At 41.1% G+C, this 20,687-nt stretch overlaps 1 protein-coding gene across 2 annotated transcripts in view; it reads left to right on the top strand.

Annotated features, from left to right (window-relative positions):
• PDSS2 (decaprenyl diphosphate synthase subunit 2) overlaps nt 1–20,687 on the top strand; it is a 235,226-nt gene that overhangs the window by 210,336 nt on the left and 4,203 nt on the right. For both annotated transcript variants that reach the window (XM_040350191.1, XM_040350192.1), the window contains 3 exons: nt 7,969–8,142; nt 15,342–15,470; nt 16,285–16,320. In XM_040350191.1, the coding sequence (XP_040206125.1) occupies nt 7,969–8,142; nt 15,342–15,470; nt 16,285–16,320 (339 nt within the window). The remainder of the gene's footprint in view (nt 1–7,968; nt 8,143–15,341; nt 15,471–16,284; nt 16,321–20,687) is intronic.

Below are 20,687 nucleotides of genomic sequence, written 5' to 3'. Positions count from 1 at the left end.
ATCTAAACTGCTAAATACCTTTTCTCATCAGCAGTTTATAATAGTCTTGTGAGCCATGGTCAATATAAAAATAAAAATTTGCACACACATTTATTCAGAAATTGTTCAGAAGGCTTGAAGCTGTTGCATTACAGCTGATGACACAAGGGGCCAGATTCACATACAATTGCGGCGGCGTAACGTATCGCATTTACGTTACACCACCGCAAGTTTTACGGGCAAGTGCTTGATTCACAAAGCACTTGCCTGTAAAACTTGCGGCGGCGTAGCGTAAATCCGTCCGGCGCAAGCCCGCCTAATTCAAATGGGGCGTACTGCGCATGCTCCGTTTAGAAATTTCCCGCCGTGCTTTGCGCGAAATGACGTCGCACGTAATCTTTTGAACGGCGACGTGCGTTACATCCTTTTCTATTCCTGGACGACTTGCGCAAAAAAAAACAACTTAAATTTGACGCGGGAACGACGGCTATACTTTAACATGGCAAGTCTAAAGATAGGCCAGGAAATAGCAGCTTTAACTTTACGCCGGGAAAAGCCGACTAGCGACGACGTAAGAGAATGCGACGAACGCGCGTACCTTCGTGGATCGCCGTAAACAGCTAATTAGCATACCCGACGTGGAAAACGACGCAAACTTCACCCAGCGGGCGCCGAAGTATTACACCTACAATCCAAAGGCGTACGAAGCCATACGCCTGTCGGATCGAAGCCAGAAGCCGTTGTATCTTGGTTTGAGAATTCAAACTAAAGATACGACGTGGCAAATTTGAAAGTACGCCGGAGTATCAGCAGATAATCCGGCGTACTTTTCTGTGAATCTGGCCCAAGGATCGTAAATCAAGCCAAAATGGCACAGACCTATGTCCAGTTGTGATAAAAAAAAGTTTTGTGGAGTTATGTATTTATGACTCCAAGAAATGTCATCTGATTTTCATTAAAAGTCAAAATATTAGATAAAGGCAGTCGGATTTAACAAACAAGCATAGCACGTTGCCATGTCAATACTAAACAAATGATTCGAGTATTCATAAGCCAAGCGCTTTTGAAAAAAATAAGGCGCTACAAAAATTGGTAAGTCACTGATGGAACCCTTCTTTTATTGGCAACAAACCCTTTCTTTAGCTGTGGATTGCATCTGTGAGAAGATATTTTGGTCAATACTTGTACACATTGTATACAAGTGTTTCAATTTATGTCTTTTGGGCATGTCTTAACTACTTGCCGACCTGCCGCCGTCGTTTTACGGCGGCAGGTTGGCTCCCCTGCGCGAGAGCCTGTAGCTCTACGTCGGCTCTCGCGCTGGCCACTAGCGGGCACGATTGCCGCATGGCATACGCGATCGCTCGTTACAGAGCGGGGACCGGGAACTGTGTGTGTAAACACACAGCTCCCTGTCCTGTCAGGGGGGGAGATGCTGATCTTCTGTTCATACAATGTATGAACAGAAGATTGGTAATTTCCCCTAGTGAGGCCACCCCCCCTACAGTTAGAACACACCCAGGGACATACTTAACCCCTTCCCCGCCCCCTAGTGTTAACCCCTTCACTGCCAGTGGCATTTTTATAGTAATCCAATGCTTTTTTATAGCACTGATAGCTATAAAAATGCCAATGGTCCGAAGTGTCCGCCATAATGTCGCAGTACCGAAAAAAAATCGCTGATCGCCGCCATTACTAGTAAAAAATAAATATTAATAAAAATGCCATAAAAATACCCCCTATTTTGTAAACGCTATAACTTTTGCGCAAACCAATCAATAAACGCTTATTGCGAAAAAAAATTAAGGAAAAATATGTAGAAGAATACGTATCGGCCTAAATTGAGGAAAAAAAATGTTTTTATATATTTTTGGGAGATATTTATTACAGCAAAAAGTAAAAAATATTCATTTTTTTCAAAATTGTCGCTCTATTTTTGTTTATAGCGCAAAAACTAAAAACCGCAGAGGTGATCAAATACCACCAAAAGAAAGCTCTATTTGTGGGAAAAAAGGATGCCAATTTTGTTTGGGAGCCACGTCGCATGACCGCGCAATTGTCAGTTAAAGCGACGCAGTGCCGAATCGCAAAAAGTGCTCTGGCTTTGACCAGCAATATGGTCCGGGGGTTAAGTGGTTAATTTAGCACCATGGATTTCCAGGAAATGTATATTGGTCAGAACTTTGATTATTTTTTAAATAGTGTTGCTTCTGTTTGAGACATTTTGTAGCGTTTTATTTATTTTATTTTTTTACTTGAGTGTTTTGAATAATTGTAAGGATCCACCTTTTCTGAGTTTGGATCACTGAGATTTTGACCTTGTCCTTTTTTCCATGTCATGGTTCTTAATATTCTTAGGATGACAAGTATTTTGTATTCCTTCCCATTCCTATGTGCTTCAACAACTCTTCTTTTGGGGTCTGACCAGAGCTTTTTTTCTCAAAAAAAAGGTGCAGGAACTCAACCACGACCCCATTCAAATTTCACAAACAGTAGGAGGGTCTTAAAGGGGCATTAAATACCAGGATTGCATTACATACAGAGTGCAGAGTTCAGGGGGGTTACACACAGAGTGCAGAGCTGTCACTTGTAAACAAATAAACCAGACTTCTGTGTTTACAAGTGATTGTGGTGAGCAGGCACCAAAGGGTCTGAGCCAGAGGTGGTGGAACTGAGTTCCCCCAAGTTCCCCCTGAATAAATGCCCTGGGTCTGACAAAATCTGCCTCTATAGAGCTTTGGTGCACTTCTACAGAATTCCAAAGCAGCAAAACTAAGCAAAAAGGCCCCGGCCAACAACTATCAACAGAAAGGCACACAGGGTTCCAATTTTGATTTAGAAATGGAAGACTGCTTTACAGCGCATCCAGAAAGTATTCACAGCGCTTCACTTTTTCCACATTTTGTTTTGTTACAGCCTTATTCCAAAATTGATTAAATGCATTATTTTCCTCAAAATTCTACACGCAATACCCCCATAATGACAATATGAAAGAAGTTTGTTTAAAATCTTCAAATTTATAAAAAAAAAATTTAACATGGACATAAGTATTTGCAGCCTTTGCCATGACATTCAAAATTTAGCTCAGGTGCATCCTGTTTCCACTGATAATCCTTGAGATGTTTCTAAAACGTACCTGTGGTAAACTCTATTGATTGGACATGATTTGGAAAGGAACACACCTGTCTATATAAGGTCCTACAGTTAACAGTGCATGTCAGAGCACAAACCAAACCATGAAGTCCAAGAAATTGTCTGGATACCTCCGAGACAGTATTGTATCGAGGCCCAGATCTGGGGAAGGGTACAGAAACATTTTTGCAGCAATGAAGGTCCCAATAAGCACAGTGGCCTCCATCAAACCCGAAAATGGAAAAAGTTTGGAACAACCAGGACCCTTTCTAGGGCAGGCTGTCCAGCCAAACTGAGCGAACGGGGGAAAACTGCCTTAGTCAGAACCTGATGATCACTCTGACAGAGCTCCAGCGTTTCTCTGTGGAAAACCTACCAGAAGAACAACCATCTCTGTGGCATTCCACCAATCAGGCCTGTAAGGTAGAGTGGCCAGAGGGAAGCCACTCCTTAGTAAAAAGCACATGACAGCCCAGCTGGAGTTTGCCAAAAGGCACCTGAAGGGTTCTCAGACCATGAGAAACAAAATTCTATGGCCTGATGAAACAAAGATTGAACTCTCTTGCCTGAATGGCATGCATCATGTGTGGAGGAAATCAGGCACCGTTCATTAATTACCTGGCCAATACATCCCTACAGTGAAGCATAGTGGTTGGCAGCATCATGCTGTGCGGATGTTTTCCAGCGGCAGGAACTAGGGCCCAGATTCACAAAAGAGATACAACGGCGTTTCTCTGAAACGCCGTCGTATCTCTCAGAGTATCTATGCGACTGATTCATAGAATCAGTTACGCATAGATAGCCCTTAGATCCGACAGGTGTAATTGTTTTACACTGTCCGATCTTAGGATGCAATACCGCGGCCGCCGCTGGGTGGAGTTTGCGTCGTATTCCAGCGTCGGGTATGCAAATGAGGTTTTACGGCGATCCACGACGGTTTTTCGCGTTCGGTACGTCGTCGCTAGTCTAGTTTCCCGTCGCAATTTTAGTAGTCGTTTTAATTACGTCACTTCACGCAAAGCACGGCGAGAATTTCAAAACGGAGCATGCGCAGTAGGTCCGGTGCGGGAGCGCGCCTAATTTAAATGGCACACGCCCCTTTGAATTACGCAGGCTTACGCCGGAGGAAGTTTTCATGCAAGTGCTTGGTGAATCAGGCACTTGCGATGAAAACTTGTGGCGGTGTAACGTATCTACGATACGTTACGCCGCCGCAGTTCTATGTGAATCTGGGCCTCGGAGACTAGTCAGGATCAAGGGAAAGATTAATGCAGCAATGTTGTCAGGAAGGGCATGCCAACATCCAAGATGGCGGCCGTAGAAGACGGCCAGTGACTCCTGTTTCTGTGAGAGCACCGTTGGCGCGCAAGCACGCGCCCGTGCACGTGCCGCGGCGTGCACCCCATGATCGTTTGGAGCCAGACAGGTCATTTAAACTGGGTCACTTCCCGGACTCAGGTGCTGTCCGTTCTACAGGGTTTGTGTATCTTGATTCTGGTATCCTGTTCCTGTTACCCGACCCGGCTTGTCTCTGACACTCCTGCTTTCTACCTGCATCTGACCCGGCTTGTTTGACCTTGCTTCCGCCTGCCTCTCGTGCTACCTCGCTGCCAGCCCAATACCGATTCGGCCTGCACATTGACTCCGCTCCTGCCTTCGCTTCGGTTCCTGACGTGCCCGCTAGTGTATGACCCGGCCTGCCTGCATCCGCTATCTCTCCAGTCCTTCTCAGTCCTGTTGAGCACCCATCCATCCGCAGCTTCTTCTGCCCTCCTGTCTGTGGTGCTCCTGCACAAATCCGTTCCTGCTATCTTCTGACAGCTGCTCCTGGGCTTCTCCTGCACCGGTGTCCTCCTGCGGTTTCTTCAGAGGTTCCAGCCCAGCGACTTCATCAGCGATCCTGCCAGGAACTCGTGGGACTCTGCACTCTTGCGCTTTCTGTCTGCTCTACCAGGGGCTCGGAGTCAGAGCTGTAAGAGAGGCCGTCCTCTGCACATCAGGCTCTACCGCCAGGGACGTGACAAATGTACAGAGACATCCTTGATGAAAACCTGCTCCAGAGCGCTCTGGGCCTCAGACTGGGGTGAAGGTTCATCTTCCAACAGGAGCCCAAACTTGAACCCAATTGAACATCTCTGGAGAGATTTGAAAATGGTTGTCCATCGACACTCCCCATCCAACCTGATGGAGCTTGAGAGGTCCTGCAAAGAAGAATGGGAAAAACTGACCGAAAATAGGTGTGCCAAGCTTGTAGCATCAAACTCAAAGACTTGAGGCTGTCATTGGTGCCAAAGGTGCTTCAACAAAGTATTGAGCAAAGGCTGTGAATACTTGTGTACATGTGATTTTTTTCGTTTTTAATACATTTTCAAAGATTTCAAACAAACTTCTTTTACGTTGTCATTATGGGGTATTGTTTGTAGAATTTCGAGGAAAATAATGAATTTAATCTATTTTGGAATAAGGCTTTAACCACTTAACGCCCGCCGCACGACTATTTACGTCCGCAAAATGGCACGGACAGGCAGATGGGCGTATATATACGTCCTTGCCTTTGCGCGGGTCGGGGGTCCGATCGGGACCCCCTCCGCTGCGTGCGGCGGGCGGATTCCCTCGGGGAGCGATCCGGGACGACGGCGCGGCTATTCGTTTATAGCCGCTCCGTCGCGATCGCTCCCCGGAGCTGAAGAACGGGGAGAGCCGTATCTAAACACGGCTTCCCCGTGCTTCACTGTGGCGGCGCATCAATCGTGTCATCCCCTTTATAGGGGAGACACAATCGATGACATCAGACCTACAGCCACACCCCCCTACTGTTGTAAACACACACTAGGTGAACACTAACTCCTACAGCGCCACCTGTGGTTAACTCCCAAACTGAAACTGTCATTTTCACAATAAAGAATGCAATTTAAATGCATTTTTTGCTGTGAAAATGACAATGGTCCCAAAAATGTGTCAAAATTGTCCGAAGTGTCCGCCATAATGTTGCAGTCACGAAAAAAATCGCTGATCGCTGCCATAAGAAGTAAAAAAAATAAAAAATAATAAAAATGCAATAAAAATATCCCCTATTTTGTAAACGCTATAAATTTTGCGCAAACCAATCGATAAATGCTTATTGCGATTTTTTTTACCAAAAATAGGTAGAAGAATACGTATCGGTCTAAACTGAGGAAAAAAAAATGTATATATGTTTTTGGAGGATATTTATTACAGCAAAAAGTAAAAAATATAGAATTTTTTTCAAAATTGTTGCTCTATTTTTGTTTATAGCGCAAAAAATAAAAACCACAGAGGTGATCAAATACCACCAAAAGAAAGCTCTATTTGTGGGGAAAAAAGGACGCCAATTTTGTTTGGGAGCCACGTCGCACGACCGCGCAATTGTCTGTTAAAGCGACGCAGTGCCGAATCGCAAAACCTGGCCTGGGCATTTAGCTGCCTAAAGGTCCGGGGCTTAAGTGGTTAACTTAAGAAAATGTGGAAAAAATGAAGCGTAAATACTTTACAGTTGCACTGTATGCTAAAATGAGACAATACCTATTTAATAATCGTAATAAATATGGAAACCTATGTTCAAATTTGGGTACTGTTGTAATGTTGAAGGCATACATCTTCCAGCTAGATGGTTGCAATGTATTGGAGAACTCGGTGTGACATCATGTTTAGTCTAGATTACTCCCTTTTACTATTTCAGGGGGATGACGAGGGTAAGGAAGACTGCACTGCCCTGTTGTACCCTAATTAGTATAGTAGAATCCAAAATAGTAAACCAAAGAGCAGATTGAAACATAACTCTGTGCAGTCCAGATTCACCTGGATTTACTGAAGGTGTTGATAGTTAATGGGACAGGTGCCCTGCAGAGATCTAGGCTCTTCTGGCTATAGGCCCATTAGAGTCCTGAGTGAGGATCTGGTGAGATAAGAGAACTTGCAAAAGGCCTGTAAAGTAAAACCTTTGATTGCGAGCATAATTTGTTCCAGAAACATGCTTTTAATCCAAAGCACTTGTATATCAAAGCAAATTTCCCCATAAGAAATAATGGAAACTCAAATGATTCGTTCCACGATCATTTATTCATACGTAGGTCCTTCAGTTTATAGTCCATATAAAAAGATTATAGCAATGTGCTAGATTGTGTAACCATAAAATGTCCATCCACAAATAAAAGCCTCCACAAGGGGATTAGAAGCAAAATCAGAAGGAGCTAGAGAGTATAAAAGAGAAGAAAGGCACCTCTAAGTGTAGCAATATGTTTCTAAATGTTGTACCTTCATTAAATGTAACCATATTGCTACACGTAGAGGCGTCTCTTCTCTTTTATACTACTACTTGATATACAAGTGAAAATGTATTTTAAAATTTTGCTCGTCTTGCAGAATGCTCTCAAACCAAGTTACTCTCAATCTAAGGTTTTACTGTACATTCTTTTTATATTTCAACCATAGAAGGCCCTTTACCAGGTGGATTCCAGGTTGTGGAGTGTTAAAATAATAATTCCCAGCAAATGAAAGAGTGTCTTGATGTGGTTTGTGGATCTTCTCATCATTGTAATACGTGATTTTTTTAGCTTGTGCAGCAATTAATGGTCCAATTTCTAGACCATGGGGAGGATGGTGGTTGGATTCCCAGGTAGCATTTTATTTTTTATTTTTTTTAACGATATGTACTGTAATATGTTATGGTAATCCTAATTTCATAAACATAGTTATTATTTTGATTTGCTTGTTTGGTGTGTGTAATTATATTTGACTGTTTTTGTATATGATCTGCAACATTGCTAAACAAATAAAGATTGTTTGATTTTTAAGATAAATGGACAATAAATATTTACCTCTTATTTTGCATTTCAGAAAAGCAGTTTTACTGATGACAGTGGAATGGCTAATTGGATGGAGCACATTTTTCTTTCCCATGGTGCATTGCTGGCTAAGAGCTGTCAAGCTGCAATGGAGCTAGCCAGGCATGAGCCGGAGATCCAGTCTATGGCTTTCCAGTATGGAAAACACATGTCCTTAAGTTATAAGGTATGTATATGCTGTCACATTTTCTTCAGCGTGTGTCTGAAGGATTTCAGACTATACATCACTGCTGGCTGAGCAGCAAGGACCTTTTTTTACATTAATGTCACAAGTGATACATTTTTTTATTTCACTATATTCTTGCTCCAAGCAGTGTATTATGTTGCTTAAAATTGATTTGCATAGATGCCCATCTTTTCAGATCTGACATGTTAGAAATATGTCAATGATCGGTGTGGTCTTTCCCAGCTATGGCCTGGATTCTTTAGTTACATTGTGGGAAGAGCATACTTCTACTATAAATTACACTGCTTTTCAAACCCACAGGTAATTTCATTTGTTGGCAGGTTGAAGAAATTATTGGAAATTCATATAAGGAAAATTACAAGTGGAGGAACTGAGTTATTAGTTTGCTTTGGCTCTGCACAGGATTTTGGTTTTGGCCAAAATATGTACCCAAATCCCTTCTGTTGAATGAAGATGTTTGAAGGATTTTTTTGATCTATACTGGAAGCACTCTTGTTTCTGATACATTAATGAACAGACAGGAACTAGCTGTTTAGACTGTGTATGGCTTTAAATATGAATGCTGCATCCTTTAATTATGATCTCAGACATGCTGTTAATTCATGTTTTCATTACAATTTTTTTTAACCTTAAAATAATATCCCAATAACGCAATGAATTGAACACATTTTTTTAAAGGGGGAAATAAATAAATATTACCAGAATCTACTTTTGCTATGTACGGTATTTTAATTGATGAAAAGTGAAACAATTGTCCTAGTAACCTGTCTGAATCATTGCTTAACTTCCAGTGTAGATTTGTGGAATAAGTAGAAAAATTATGTGGTTGCTGTGCGCAGCTGCCCCATTGGTTGATCCAGTTTTCATGAATCATATTCTATGGCAGATGTAAGCCCATGTTTATATATTCATTAGACCTGGTGAGTACATAAGCCATTATTCAGTTCTGGAAGACTAAGACCTCATACACCTGTAAGGGTGTGTAATTAATATTTTTTTTTAATATTTATGATGTAGCATAGACTCCTGGAATAGTACATTTGGCAGGCGTAGCATATTATCACTGATAACTGCTGCATATTTAAATATGAATGAAATGGCTAATAATTGCAGACATCCCAAAACTGGTGTTTAACGATCAAGTAACTTAAAACTCAAAAATGTTCTTAATGGAAAAGGGAAAAGTCCTGGAAGTCGCACATCTCTGCAATACCCCCATAAGAAGGTGTATGGCAGCTCAGGCTCCAACCAGGCCACGCCCCAACTAATTTCCCTCCACCCAGAGAGCTTAGTCATGGTCATTCCCTTTTCCATTAGATGTCTATATCTGGGACAAGCTATGTTCTTGTCTGCACTCCAAGCAGTTGCTACATAAAAGGAACTGGTGGAGCCTTGAGCGGCATATGTAAATGTATTTTTTTTCTACCTATGATCAGACTGGAAAGGTTACTCACTATACATTAATATTACACTCAAAGACAAATGGCTAGATACCATGATTGCCCAGCAAAGTGTTTACAAGACTTGTTCACACTGACCTGCATTTTTCTGCACTAGAAAAAGTTGGTCTCTGTTTTTTATGCTGTAAATTTGCAGCACAAACGACATACATATTCTTAACAAGCAGCAAAATAGATTTAATATAAGCCATCTCTGACCTCTGCAGCTACATGTAATGTGAAGTAATTCACGCTAAAATATCATAAAAGTTCACAACAAAGACTCTAGTCAGGATTCAGTTTATTACTAACCGCCTAGGCTTGTTCACACCAGCTGCGTTGGGCAGCATAGCACAGTCTCAACACAAGAACAAGGCAATTTGCCTTATGTCCTTTAGCTTCAGCTCACACCAACACAGTGTGTAGGTGTGTGCTAAAAAAAAGTGGGATATGATGAACTTTTACACATTCTGACACACTGCAATGAGTCGCAACATGTTGCAGCGCGTGAGAATTATATACAGCTTAAGATTTCTGTACCTCTGTTGTGAGCTTTGAAGAAGAATTTCCCTACAATCCCTATAACTACAGAGGTGAGTGAGATTTAAATTTAAAGTACTTTTATGGTTGAATATTATTTTATTCAGAAAATGCAAAGAAAATAACAAAATGCGCAGTAGGTACAGATTAAAACAAAAAACAACAAATCCCCACAAATAGACTGAGGGGGGACATGCATCAGCTCAGAATAATGCACAAGAAAAAAAATGAAATACGGATATCAGAATGCCATAGACCTAATATAAAACATCTAAAACCCCCTACATAAAGTTCAAATTGAATTATGCCATTAGAGTAGTCCCGCATATGGGAAAATGGCATGTAGAATCAGGATGCCTACTCTCCGAGGGAGGCAGCTCAAGATAGACAATATGCCATTTATACGTTACAAAGATAGATAAAGGATAGAAAGGAAAAGCTGAAAAGAGTGGAAAAGAAAAATAGGGAAGACAAAAACAGGTATGTCTGGAGCAATCCTGTGAGTACAAACAGGCATAATAACAAATACAACTAAAAGGATGGCCATAAAAGTTTGTCCCAGTGTCATGCATCTCTTATCCATCTCCTAAACGAGCCAGAGAAAGAATACACAATCCAAATCCTCGAAAGGGCGATAAACTTGTCAGAGGTTTAATTCTCTTGGGCCAGTAGTTTCCTCCATCCTCATTGTGTCGTTCATAACATGTACCCAGTGTATAATGGAGAGAGTACTGGACGATTTCCACATAGAAGGAATGAACTGCCTACCTGCAAATACAAAAAAAGAGTAGATTTTTTTGTTGCTGTAGAGAACCAGGTAAAATTGATAACAGGGCAATTCGGGTGAAGTAGAAAGTGATTCACCATGAACGTAGTTATAGGTGTCGAAAATCATCTTCCAAAAAAGCCTAATCTTATAACAATCCTACCAGATGTGAAGGTAGGTACCACTAGTGCGATTACAGTGCCAGCATGTCGCCGAGACCTGTGGAAAATGCGATGGAGATAGACCGGGTCTCTATACCGCCTGGTAAGAATCTTTCAATTTTTTTCCTGAGAATAACACAAAATACTAGATTAATGAGTAAAGCCTTAGCCCATGCTGCAGGGTCCAGCTCCCGGCCCAGGTCCCTGTTTTATACTGCAAAGGAGGGAGGAGAAGGTGTGGCAACTGAAGATTGGAGGATATTATACATCGTAGCTAGCATGTGTCTGGGGGGCTCCCAGAGAGAGCACAGCTGTTCAAAGTCAGTAAGAGGGCACCTAACAAAAGTCGAAGAACAGAGGAGTTTACAAAAAGCCAAGAACTGGTATGTCGTTACCAATCCATCTCTGTCCGTGGAGCATCTGTAGTAGTAGAAGAAAGGAGGTGACGTACTTGGGGCCATGCAGAGCGATTAAAGCCCCTCAGGGCCTGCAAGGCCTTTAGAAGGCAGGGTTGTTAAACACAGGGGACAAAGCGCTAGGGTAGGGATATGCAATTAGCGGACCTCCAGCTGTTGCAGAACTACAAATCCCATGAGGCATAGCAAGACTCTGACAGCCACAAGCATGACACCCAGAGGCATGATGGGACTTGTAGTTTTGCAACAGCTGGGGCTAGGGTCTGTGGATAAAGCATAGGAGGAACTACATTGTTCAGAATATGTAAATAAAAGTGTGCATAGTCTGGGATCAGATTAACTTTAAGAATAAATGAGGTATGTAACTGGGGCTAGGTTGATAAATCATGTTACTGCAGAAGTAGAGATTATTGCATAAAAAAAGGAGCAGAGTTTTATCAAAAAAGGTCTGTGTCTCTCTGAAGAAGACACCAGGGTGCCTCAAAGCTTGCACATTTTTTTACTTCGCCAGTAAATGGTATCACCCTAATCCAAACGTTACCAATCAAAGCATTACCCCATGCACTACAATTAACCTTTTAATAAACATACACTTTTTTCCCCAGTGTGCCACAAAACACATATGGTTTACTTCTGTGCATTGTAGTGTGCTAAAACAAAGGTCCACAGTGGTATGTTGTGTTGGGGATGTGCTCTGAGTTTTTACCTGTCTATAAGATACATTTAGGGTACAGATGGGATAATTGTGCATTCTTAAGAAACATACTTGTTTAATTAGCTGTCACTATCCCTATTCTTGCAATCTCTCATTCCGCAAAAAGTAGAATCTAACTGCCTGTTGGAGAAAAGTGTTCTTTGAGACACTGAAACGGATAAATATCTGTTAAGTATGCACTTCGCAAGTATATTGGTGCTAAGTTCTCTTTAAGGATAATTTTCTTCTGCTTTCTGTCACTCTTAATGAATAAATCCCTCATTTTTGTCTATGTACATGTTGGTTAAAGTAATGGAAAGGAACAGATTTTGCATACATAATTTAAGAGTATTTTCAAGTACATAGCACTCTAGTGATGTATTCCCTGAAGTTTTCAGGTTTTGCCCAGGAGCATCCTGGACTCTGGGTGACAGCTAAGAGTTTTTACTGTTATACTGAAAACTACTGCGCCCTCATGGGGATATACACAGAGTTGACAAATTTAAAATGAGGCCTGATGTCACTATGTAGCAAAATAATGAACCTGCTGAAATTGTAACACTGTCTCCTTCTTCCTTGTTGAAGGACTGTCTCCTGTCACATGTTTTATTTAATGGTAGCTTGCTTTGTTGTATATGCTTACAAAGGCTAGGGGTCTTTGTTATGCAAAAGTGCTTGGAAAGCATAATTAATTTTCATTATTCTAAGACCATTCATTAAAATCATGTTTAAATCATATTAAAATCATGTTTCATGTTGATAAAAGGGTTCTTTCATTTATTACCTTTTTTATGGTATGAGGTTTAAAATAGCAGTAAAATTATTTTAATCATCTGAAAATATTAGTTTGATTACTTCTATAGCTGGTTATAGTCTTGTGACGATCAGTGTGTTGCCCATTGTGACTTCAGATGGTATTATGGTATTCAGATGGTATTATGTTTTTGGTAAAATGAGAGATGACGCCCAGAGTCATTTACAACTACAATGAGTAATACATTTGTTATTGTCCCATCTGCTTTTTCTTTCCCTCTTCATCATCCCATTTCTTTCCGTTTCACCCCTCCCTTTTCCCTTTCCTCTTCCCCTCCCCTTCTTTTCCCTCTTCCTTTTTTTATTTTTTACCTTTTTCCTCTTCTCCTTTTTCCTCTTTTCCTATACTCTTCTCTCATTTCTTGCCCCTTTCCTTATTTTCCATTCCCACAACCTTTTTCCTTTATTGTTCTCACCCTTTTCCCCTTCACACCTCCATCCAACTCCCCTATTTTACTTGTATTTTTTCCTCTCCACATTTTTTTTTATTTTTTCTCTTTTTTCTATCTTTTTCCTTTTTTAACCACTTTAGCCCCGGACCATTTGTCAGCCTAAAGACCAGAGGTGTTTTTACAATTTGGCACTGCTAAATTTACTGCCCTCGATCTGACCTTCGCGATGATACCTCACATGCATGGTGCAATTGCTGTTTACATATGACGCCAGACCGATGCTTGCGTTTGCCTTTGCGTGAGAGCAGGGGGGGGGGGGCAGGGGTGCTTTTAATTATTTATTTTGCTTTTTTATTTTATTTTTAAACTGTTCCTTCCATTTTTTTTTTATTTTTTTTTTTATCATTGATGTATGAAAAAGAAAATATTTTTTTTCGTCATGCTTACCTAAAAAAAATCCTTTTCTTTGAGTACATCGTGGGACACAGAGATCTCTTCCCCTTTTTTGGAGAATTCAGTGCTTGCTACAAAACTGATATACTTCCTGTGTGGGAGGGTTTATATAGGGGATCCTGTCTAAGACTTTGTCTACCAGTGCCCATTCACCTAGAGATGGCGTAAAACCCAGTAGGTAATGAATATTGGCCTAACTCTGTGTCCCATGATGTACTCAAAGTAAGGGATTTTACAGGTAAGTATGACAAAAAAAATCCTATTTTTCATAACATAGGAAACAAAAAGTCCCATATGTGAAGCAATTTTATTTGGTGACAGATTCTCTTTACTGAGACATCAGGGATCTAAAAGACCTCTGATGTCTCACCTGCCCTCCAATTAAACAAATGGGGTGTAGAACAGGCTTAATTGGCTTCTTCCCTGGCTACACTGGCTGGGGAAAGTAACACCAGAAAGTGACGTTTTGCACAGTGATTCCGAGTCACTAGCAGGGAGGAGAGATCAGTGAATGGATCCTCACTGATTTCCCTCACGTCTAAATGGCAGCACCGGGCAAGCCAGTCCTGGGCGCAGGGGGTAGGGAGACCAGCAACAGGGTGTGTGGAAGCCATCAAGCGGCTGTACAGCCACACAATCACTTTCATCTGACAGCCAGCAGCCAGTCTGTGTAATCTATACACACTCCCTGTGGCAGCAACCACTGGGAGTGTGTTTTAAACCCCACTGCCACTGAAATATGGCATGCAGCAGTGGTGGTAAAACAGCTGAAATGATTTATCTTTGTCTCATTTTTTTACATCACAAAAACCTGACATTTTAATAGGGGTGTGTAGACTTTTTAAATCCACTGTATGTAGGTTACAAACTTAGATTAGGCGCGCTCCCTTTAAGTGCCCTGTATAGAAGACACCTGGGAGCTAGAAATCTTCCTGATTGATAGAGAATCAAATACTTATTTCACTCATTAAAATGCAAATCAATTTATAACTTTTTTGAAATCCTTTTTCTGGATATTTTTGTTCTGTCTCTCACTGTTATAATAAACCGACTATTAATATTATAGACTGATCATTTCTTTGTCAGTGGGCAAACATACAAAATCAGCAGGGGATCAAATACTTTTTTCCTTCACTGTACGTTCCTTGTGACAGCAATAAAAGTGATAAAAAAAAGAAAGTGCCCCCACCCTCCCATGCTTGCACGCAAAGGCAAATGCGCGTGTTGGTCCCACGCGCACACAAACAGCGATCCCCCCACACAGGTGAGGTATCACTGTGAACGAGAGATCATGGGCAGTCATTTTGGCACCAGGCCTCTTCTGTAACGCGAAAGTGGTAACCTGTAAAATTTACGTTGTTTGTCTCCTTTGCATGGGCATGCGCAATTTTAAAGCGGCTGGAGTTTGACGAATGTTGATGGGGGATGCCCATTTTTAGTCTTGCCTAGGGCAGCACAAAACCAAAATATACCACTGAATACATATTTGGCCATTGTTTTCCAGATTAACTCAGACATCCAGCCATTCATGAATGGGAAGCAATCAGGAGGCTCTATCAGCCTGAATTCTGCCCCTGTTGTTCTTCACCAAGAATCTATAGGTAGAGAAGTATGGATGGAACAGGTTAAAGAGGTAAGCAGTCAAGTTCATTACTCTTTGTTTCTGCTTCTATTATTGTGTCTGTTATGCCGCGTACACACAGACAGATGTTGAACTGGCCAACATTCAGTATACGTATGTGCAGTCTCCAGAGCCAACGTTTTGCAGAAGAGAGGGGAGAACTATGATACCCAAGAGCTAACTATTTTTCCAGTGAATTATGATTAAATACAAATCACAAAAGTATACAATTGTAAGAAATAGTCTTCTCTTGCAAAAGGACTGCACCCATACTGTTAAATGCATTTTTAGGTCCAGAGGATGGGGAAAGCAGTTTTACATACTAACAAGGTCTCTCTGTCAATTTCCCTTACCCATGAAAATTTTGTCTCTCTGATGAAAGTTAAAGCTTGGCCATACACTAGTAGATTTTCAAACAAACATACCTACGAATATTCATAGGAAAATTCTGTGTACATTTCAAATGTCTTTCGAACGTACTCCAAAATTTCATTTGCTCTTAACATTCAATTTGTAATGACTGTTATTTCCCTACTAAAAACCTTTTTCAATGTTAGAAATGTGTTGTTAAAAAAAAAAAAAGAAATCATCCAGCTTCTTTGATATTTATTGTCAATGAGCATCAACTTGACCCCAATAACCATAGAAAATGTTTCCAAATATTATTAAAACTAAAAATTAAACTAACTTAAAAAAAGTTGTTTTTTAGCAAAATTATACTAGTATGGACAGGTTAACAATTTAAAGGCACAATCATTTAATTGTTTTACAGTGGGTTCAATTTGTCTCTAAATATTTACACTGTATCTTCTTTCATTTACACTAGGCTCAAATGAAAAGCAATTTGATTGACCTGGCTAAGGTAAGGATGTATAAAGCTATATACTTACATCTCACGTATTCTAAGCAAAATGATTTATGAAGACTTTTGGGAAAATGACCTGCCAAGTGCTTTTTTTTTTTTTTGCTAAGCAAATACTGATAATTCATTGGTTTGAAAACTATATATGACATTGTTTTTTTTTTTTTTTTTTAAATACATTTTATTATATGGGAAAGCTTAAATAAATATTTGGCCTCTAACGGCCAAATCAGTCTATTTCAGTGGGTGGAATGGCAACATCTACTTTTTTACTTTATACCATATACACATCTAAACTGCAATGATTACCTTGTAGCTTTTGCATTGTATATCAGCAAATACAGATTTAAGCAAAACACCAGGCATAGACATTTTTATAAATTCTTAGGAGAAAAACGTTATCTTTGATAAAGGGTGTTATATGTACAATTTATACATTTGTATATCATGGATACTACAGCTGGGGCTGTACTTCTGTCAGTTGGGGCTATGAGAGCTGCAGCTCTTATATACAGAATAGTTAAGCCGGGGACACACTATCAGTTTTTTTTGCGTTCAACCCGCAGGGTTGTCAGCTCCGGTCAGAGATACTGTACGAACCATGCTAGGTTAGTACGGCTATCTCCCCCGCTGAGCTGTTGTGTTCTGACAGGTGGATCCCACCCTGCCAAAACATTCTGACCAATGATCTCTGCCATTGGCTGAGAGTGCTAATCGGGACCCAGTCGGATGCTGGTTTTCCATCCGACAGATCTGGCCGATCAGACCGACATACACACAGGCAGAATGTCGGCCATTTTTTGAACCGGAAAATGTCTGTCTGTGTGTACAGGGTTTTGGTGTCATTAATCCCCGAAGCATTCCTTTCCCCTAGCAGCCATTCACAGAATGTCTTATATTCTGTGCGCCATTCTGTGAATGGATAAGGGGAAAGGCGGGGAAAAAGTACTTTTTTTTTCTTATTTATATTTTTTTCTTATTTATAAAGATGTCTGCGCTTGAAGTCCTGCTTCAAATAGCTCATCTCTGATTTGACTGAAGTTTATTAACTTCTTGAAAATTGTTGTAAAGGCATAAAATGCATGCAGCCCCCCCCCCCCCTTTAAATACATACCTGAGCCCAATCTCGATCTAGTGATGTACACTAGACCTGGGCCTCAGATAAAGCAGCAGGAGCCATTGACTCTTATTGACTCTTAAGGGGACACAGAGCAGGGCTCGGGAACAAGCATGGGAGCCAGGAGCATTGGCAGGGGACCCGAGAAGAGGAGGAGTGGGGCTATTTCTCAGAGCAGATAAGTATAACATATTTGTTATTTTAATTAAAAAAAAATAGCTAAGCTTTACAGTCACTTTAAGATGCCTTGTAGGAGTAAAAAATTCTACAAGCACCAATATCACAATCAAGGAGGAAAATGTCTCTTTGTGTAAATTAAGAGCCAATACACATTGTTACGTGCAAACAGTTTTGTGGTAATCAATAAATGTATTGCTTTTTACCACAAGCTTTTGCAGTACAGTATGCACACATCTTAATATCATTTAGAGTAAAGCTGACCATAGATGATTCGTGTTTTTTTTTTTGGTCACCAGATTCCTCCATTTACACAAATGGGGTATGAGGTAGATGGAGGAATCCACTTCCCTGTCAGGACATCATATTCTGACAGTGGGACACTCTGCTTTCAGAATACACTGATTACAGTGGCTGCTGATCGACAGACGTTTTCTAGCATGTCTCCTTTAACACAAGTCGATCAAACAATCAACTTCTGTCTAGTAGAGACAAACACACACTGATGGAAATTTGCCTACTCCTTTCTGAAGTGACCACATTTTTTATCCGTGTATGACCAGCTTAGGAGACTGTAAGGTCAAAAGCTACAGCCATAATGTGGACATCCCCATCACTCTGATTGAGTTGTCTTTTATTTTATATTCAATTGGTTGCTGCAGATTATGTGGGAATTCCTTGCTTTGCTTCGTATTGGCTGCAGCAAGAAACAGACCTGAAAACCTTAGTGGGATGATTTTGCCACTGAAACCCATTGAATACAGAAAGTGATACTTTTATTAGAACGGACATTGTCAGGAGAAGCTTTAAATAGTTATACTTTCTTCATCAGGTCAAAAACAATATGTACTGAAATCCCAGATACATAAAAGAATTAAGGCTGGTGATTCAAGCCATTGGCTTTAAACTAAAAATTTAAGAAAAAAAATCAGTTAGGATCCATTAAGTATATCTAACATTTTAGATAAAGTAGGGGTTCGCTAAAACCCCATTAATTTTTTTTTATATTCCTTTGGGGGGGGTTCACCTCCTGGCCTCCAGACACAACAAGATTTGAGAGGAAAGCCCTGTACACACGGCCCAGAATCTCGTCTGAAAAAAAACGGAAGCTAGCGCGCATGCGCCAAAGTCATTTTGAGCTTCCACGGTGACAGGTAAGTATACACACTCTCGGGTTTCTCGGCAGGAAAACACTGGCGAGATTTATAACGAGAAAATAGAGAGCAGGTTCTCTATTTTTCTCGTCGAGATTTTGGGCAGTTTTCTTGACAAGAAATCTGAAAGTCTCGTACACACGCACGGTTTACTCGGCAAGAAATCTCTGCCAGCAGTTTTCTTGCTGGTTCTTGCCAAGAATACCGTGCGTGTGTACGAGGCTAAAGTCTCTCCAAAGAGAAAAACCCTCTCACTGAAAAAAGTGCTTCCATTGGAATAGATTCCTTCACCTCTAGTTCTGGTGACAATTGTAAATTTTGGGATTTCTCAGAACTTCCTGTGGACAGAGAAGAACGTGGCACAATGTTGGATCTGTGGTGGTTGTGTCCGTAGCTCAGACTGTACTAGAGGACTGTATTTTAACTAACGGCACATATTACAGGCAATAGACTACCTGAGCTATGAGCGAGCCTACAGGAGAAACACTCTAAATTCATAGCTAAATGGAGGCTTCATCATCTCAGATATCTTAAGACTGTATGAGTGATCTAGTTTCTCACCAAATATGGATATAAGGAACCGTGAAGGAAGCCCATAGGGAAGAGGTCATCTCACACCCTTTTTTGTTTTCTCTATTTATTTTAATGGTTAAAGGTATGGGGATGCAAAGATCTATGCACGAATATAAAATTGATTGACAAACTGGCTCCAATAGTTTTTTTTTTGTGTTTTGCTTATGAAGCCAAGTCCAAATAAGTTTTCATATGTGACTAAGGCTTCTTCCACACGAGGCAGACTCGCAGGCTGAGCTGGCGGATGACAAGCCCCTCTCTGCTCACTGAGCGGGGAGGGGCTTGTGCAGCACCGCTGTCTCCTATGGAGCGATCTGGTGAAAACGGACAGCATGTCCGTTTTTATCAGATCTTACCCGATCCGCCATGGACCGATGGGGACTTATAGCCATATGTCTGATTTTGGCGGATCGGTTCGGATGTCAGCGGACATGTCTCCGCTGACATCCAACGCTCCATAGGATTGCATGGATCGGCTGTTCAGGTCCGCCGTCAAAACTGACAGGCGGATCTGAACGGTCCGACCATGTGAAAGGGTCCTAAGTGTATCATAAAAAAAAATGGTTCAATAATGTATGGGGGGGAATAAAAATCTCGCCAGTAGAGGCACCAGCATAAAAAATCGACACAGGTTCTAATACTTAGTCTGTGCATTTTTCTTTGAAAGAAATGGCTTCAGATATTCTTTTAACCCATACGCTGCTATCAGTGATGTATACCACATACCATGGGACAGTTTAGGTCTGCAATAGCAGTCATGAGCTTTAAATCTCCTGGCTACAATGTGGATGTGATCAGGCCCGAAGTGGGCCTACAAGCCCATTTGTGATAGCAAGTCAGTTAACTAAACTTTGTCTATGTAAAATTTTAAAGTGTTTGTAAAGGCAGAAGGTTATTACCGTACTGCATTCTATGCAGTAAGGAAGGAAACAGTCTGCATGCATCTTCCCTTGCGGCTCCCCCTAAATACATACCTGAGCCCGATCTCAATCCAGTGATGTACACAAGAGCTGAGGCTCTCTCCCTCATTGCTGCTATCAATCACAGCAGGTGACGAGGGAGCAGGGGGTGGATACACAGAGCAGGTCCGTGGAAAAAACATGCATGAGTGCCCCCATAGCAGGCAGCTTGCTGTGGTGGCACTTGGCAAGGGGGAGGAGCCAGGAGCGCCAGCAGGAGACCCGAGAAGAAGAAAGATCTTGGCTGTTCTCTGCAAAATCATTGCATGGAGCAGGTATTCTGAAAAAAAGAACCTTTAATATCACTAGGTATTGTAGTTTTTTGTCAATTTTCAGGCACAAACAATTTTGAGGCCCTGACATATTTGGTGTCTATTTATTTGACAT

The sequence above is a fragment of the Rana temporaria genome, chromosome 4, assembly GCF_905171775.1.
Source record: "Rana temporaria chromosome 4, aRanTem1.1, whole genome shotgun sequence".
Lineage (NCBI taxonomy): Eukaryota > Metazoa > Chordata > Amphibia > Anura > Ranidae > Rana > Rana temporaria.
This window is presented reverse-complemented; position numbering and strand designations above follow the sequence as displayed.